Source organism: Rutidosis leptorrhynchoides, chromosome 3 (genome assembly GCF_046630445.1).
Source record: "Rutidosis leptorrhynchoides isolate AG116_Rl617_1_P2 chromosome 3, CSIRO_AGI_Rlap_v1, whole genome shotgun sequence".
Classification (NCBI taxonomy): Eukaryota; Viridiplantae; Streptophyta; class Magnoliopsida; order Asterales; family Asteraceae; genus Rutidosis; species Rutidosis leptorrhynchoides.
This window is the reverse complement of record NC_092335.1, coordinates 670,127,658-670,131,777: the sequence shown is the minus strand read 5'-3', so window position 1 is coordinate 670,131,777 and position 4,120 is coordinate 670,127,658. Positions and strand designations below refer to the sequence as shown.

At 42.0% G+C, this 4,120-nt stretch overlaps 1 protein-coding gene across 1 annotated transcript; it reads left to right on the top strand.

Moving 5' to 3' along the window:
- The first annotated feature begins 2,732 nt into the window (after window positions 1-2,732).
- Window positions 2,733-3,341, top strand: LOC139902616 (uncharacterized). The gene has a single exon (XM_071885224.1). It carries the CDS (start codon window positions 2,733-2,735, stop codon window positions 3,339-3,341), a length of 609 nt encoding a protein of 202 aa, XP_071741325.1.
- Window positions 3,342-4,120: the final 779 nt, after the last annotated feature.

The following is a 4,120-nucleotide window of genomic DNA, read 5'->3' as shown; positions in this document are numbered from 1 at the left end:
ACAAGGTCGGGCGAAATGTGTTCAATTAGTCCTATGGCTCGTTATGACTCGAATAGTATAGCATGTGAATCACGTTGTCAAGTTTCATGCAAGAATCAAGTATAAAAGCACGTTAGAACGATTGCATAAACGTTTGGTTAAGTTTGACTAAAAGTCAAACTCGGTCAAAGTCAAAGTCAACGGGGTCGGGTCGGGTGTCCGACAATTTTTCTAAGTTATATAATCATATATAAGCATGTTAGAACAAGGTACATGTGAATCGGAGGTCCATAGCATAGCAAACATTTTTCGTAAAATGACCAAACAAAACAACAACTGGCAGTGCATCTGGACGGCGTCCAGGTTTGCTGGACGGCGTCCAGCATTGAAGGCCTGGACGGCGTCCAATAATCTGGATGGCGTCCAGATCTGTAGGCAGACCCTGTTTTGCTGCAACAACCAAATGCACGAACCAAAACTCAAATAATCCCAATTTATGACCCGCAAACAATCAAAACATGTATCTTATATCATCGGGAAGGTATTTTGACGAGGAAAAAAACTAACCACATATCATCAATTGAGTTCATCATTTACAACAACAAAAACCTCGTCAAAAGATCGTTAAATGTTCATAATCAAAGTCTCAAGTTCGCAAAATGCATTTCATGATTCGGGAAACCAATTTACATGTATGATATGCCGTTTCAAAGGTAATCAAGCATACAATCCAACCAAACACTTACCAACAACATTTTATGGCATTCAAATCATCAAAAGTCCATTTTAAGAGTTATCAAACCCTAACCAAAACTCACAAAATCAATATTCATGTGTTTGAAGTTTTCTTAATCAACCTATACATCAAAACGAAGCTAGTGATACTAGTAACACAATTAAAACATGAACTTTAACAATTTAACAACATTTAATTACCCAAAACACAAGATTAAGCACACCCATTTCAAATGTTCAAACTAGTTACTCAAATCAACAAATCGAGCAAATAAATCATATATTCATGCTAGACATGAGCCATAGACACTAACTAACACAATTTCAAGTAAAAAACACGAGTTTAGAAAAATCTAGAGTTTTAAAAATGTTACCCAAACGAGATGAAGTTGGTATCAAATTGTAGAGGATGAAGAGAGGATTCCAAATATGTAATTTATTTTGTTGTTAGCTCCCTAAACCGAATTTAGATGATGAATTCTTGTTTGTGTTCTTGAGAGAAAAAGGAAGTAAGAAAGAAAGAAAAAGGTGGATGAATGAATGGATGTGGAAGGTGTTGACCATTTGACCTAGTCACACCTTTGGTCTCTTGGCAATATTGGTCCCTCAAGTTTGTAGTCGGGTGCGGGAATTAACCGAACGAATTAATTTAAAAACGCTCGAGTAAACGAGTGATGTTATAATTAAATAGCGGAAATATTAGAACGTTAGTCAACGAAAGGTACGAATTTAGATAACGGAAGATATTATCTAAAAAAAAAGACGGGCGTTAAAATAATTTAACGAAAAAATGCGGGATGTTACATTACCTACACCTTAAAAGAAATTTCGTCCCAAAATTTAGTTGGAAGTATTAGTCATTGTTTCTTCCTTGAGATCTTGCGTTGCCAATTCTACGAATAGGTGAAGGTACTTCCTTGGGCATTTCAACGAACTTTGACAGTCGACGATATCCTGATCAAAAGTCACACCGAAGCGGATCTCTTGAAAGACATTCAGGAAACGTTCGACTCCCTGCGTAGAATCAACATGAAGCTGAATCTGGAAAAGTGTAGTTTTGGATTCGAGGAAGGGAAGTTCTTGGGACATGTTGTCACGACGCGTGGCATCAGGGCTAATCCTAAGAAAATTCAAGCTATTAATGAAATGGCAGCACCACGAACAAAAAAGGAAGTACAAAGCCTAAACGGTAAGCTAGCAGCACTGTCCAGGTTCTTGTCAAAGGCATTGGAAAGGTCGTTACCCTTCTTCAAAGTATTGAAGGAAAGCGTGGGATGGAATTTTGATTGGACTCCTGAAGTGGATCACGCCTTTCAGGAGATGAAAGCTCTGATCAAGACATTGCCGACACTGACCGTCCCGGTGTCGGGTAAAGTAACCGTTCCATGATATTTACAAATCTGTAAACCTTATGATGCTAACGTGTTGCGCTTTCAGGAGAAACTTTAACAATTTATCTGGCGGCAGGAACTGAAGCTATCAGCTCAGTGCTCGTCGCAGAACGAGGCGGCACACAGATGCAGATTTATTTTGTTAGCAAAGTGCTGCAACATGGCGAAGTTAATTACAAACTGATTGAGAAGCTTATTTTCTCATTAGTCCACACTGCGAGACGGTTGAGATGGTACTTTCAGGCTCACCCGATGCTGGTGTTAACTGATTCACCTATTAAATAGGTGTTAAGCAAACCTGAGGTTTCTGGAAGGTTAGCCAAGTGGGCAATTGAACTAGGCGAACATGAAATCAATTACGCCCCCCGTACCGCGGTTAAAGGCCAGATCATGGCAGATTTCATTATTGAATCTATATGCCCCGAGCCACCATCACCGGCTATCGAAGAAGTGCTAAATACCATCGCATGGGAACTATTTAATGACGGAGCATAAAGTTCCGACAGAGCGGGTGTAGGTCTAATTTTGATTGGCCCGGAAGGTGAGGAACACACCTACGCATTGCATTTCGAGTTCCCCGCCTCCAATAATGAAGCTGAGTATGAGGCGTTGCTGTCCGGTTTACGAATGGCTGAGAAGATGGGGATTAAAGCCCTGAAGGTATCGGTCGATTCTCAGCTCGTGGCGAATCAGATGAACGGAACATTTGAAGCTAGAGATCCGAAAATGCAGAAATATTTAAGATTGGCGGAAGAAATGGCCAACAAATTAGAGTTTTTCTCAATCACGCAAGTGCCATGGTCCATGAACAAAAAGGCCGACGCGCTCAGTAAACTTGCAACCAGCGTGTTCAGTCACTTTGCCAAGGACGTTTGGGTGGAGGTCCTAAGTCAAAAGTCCACTGACGTGGTACAGGAAGTGGCCCCCGTGGAGGAGGTCGAGACATGGATGAGTCCCATCATTGCGTATCTTAAAAGCGGGATGTTGCCAACCGACAGGGCAACGACAAGGAAGATTTGTATGAAAGCACCTTTGTACATGCTAAGGGAGGGAGTTCTGTTCAAGACATCCTTTACGGCACCACTTTTAAGATGTGTTGGTCCGAATGAAGCAGAAACAATTGTAAGAGAGGTGCATGAAGGGACTTGTGGCATGCACGCAGGGTTTGGGACCGTTGTGGGAAAGATAATGCGTTTAGGGTATTTTTGGCCCACAATATACCGTGATACTAAATAAATCATCAAAGCCTGTGTTTCATGTCAACGTCACGCTCCACAAATTCACATGTTGGCGCATGAGCTAATCCCCGTTACGTCTGCTTGGCCTTTCTACAAATGGGCAATTGATCTGGTAGGACCGTTTCCGGACGGAAAGCACTTAGTTGTTGCAATTGACTTCTTCACCAAGTGGGTTAAAGCCAAACCTTTGAAAAGCATAATGGGTAAACAGATTGTGAACTTTGTTTGGGAGGAAATTGTGTGCCGTTTTGGAATACCACATGAAATTGTAAGTGACAACGGCAAACAGTTTGCTCATGATCCGTTTCGGTCATGGTGTGATGGGTTAAATATTAAACAGACCTTTAGTTCCGTCGCTCACTCGCAGGCAAATGGGCAAGTTGAAGTTACCAACAAGGACATCGTTGCCGGGATACGGGGAAGGTTGGACACGGATAGGAAGGGTTGGGCTGATGAGCTTCCGCAAGTCTTATGGGCGTTCTGAACCACACCCAAGGGAAGCAACAGAGAAACGCCGTTTAGCCTTGTTTACGGCTCCGAAGCGGTAATACCGGCCAAAATTGCCTTTCCAACCCAACGCGTGATGGAGTTCAATGATGAGTCCAACATTATTAACTTGAAGGAAAATTTGAACTTGTTGGAGGAAAGGCGTGACATCGCCGCTATCAGAGAAGCGTCTAACAAACAGAAAATTGCCAAGTACTATAACCAACGTGTAAGGGAACGTACTTTTTGTCCCGGTGATTTTGTGTGGCGTAACAACAACGCTATCCGGGT

Excerpts from the sequence above, each read along its gene's own strand:
- LOC139902616 (XM_071885224.1), top strand. The coding sequence starts at position 2,733 with ATGGCTGAGAAGATGGGGATTAAAGCCCTGAAGGTATCGGTCGATTCT.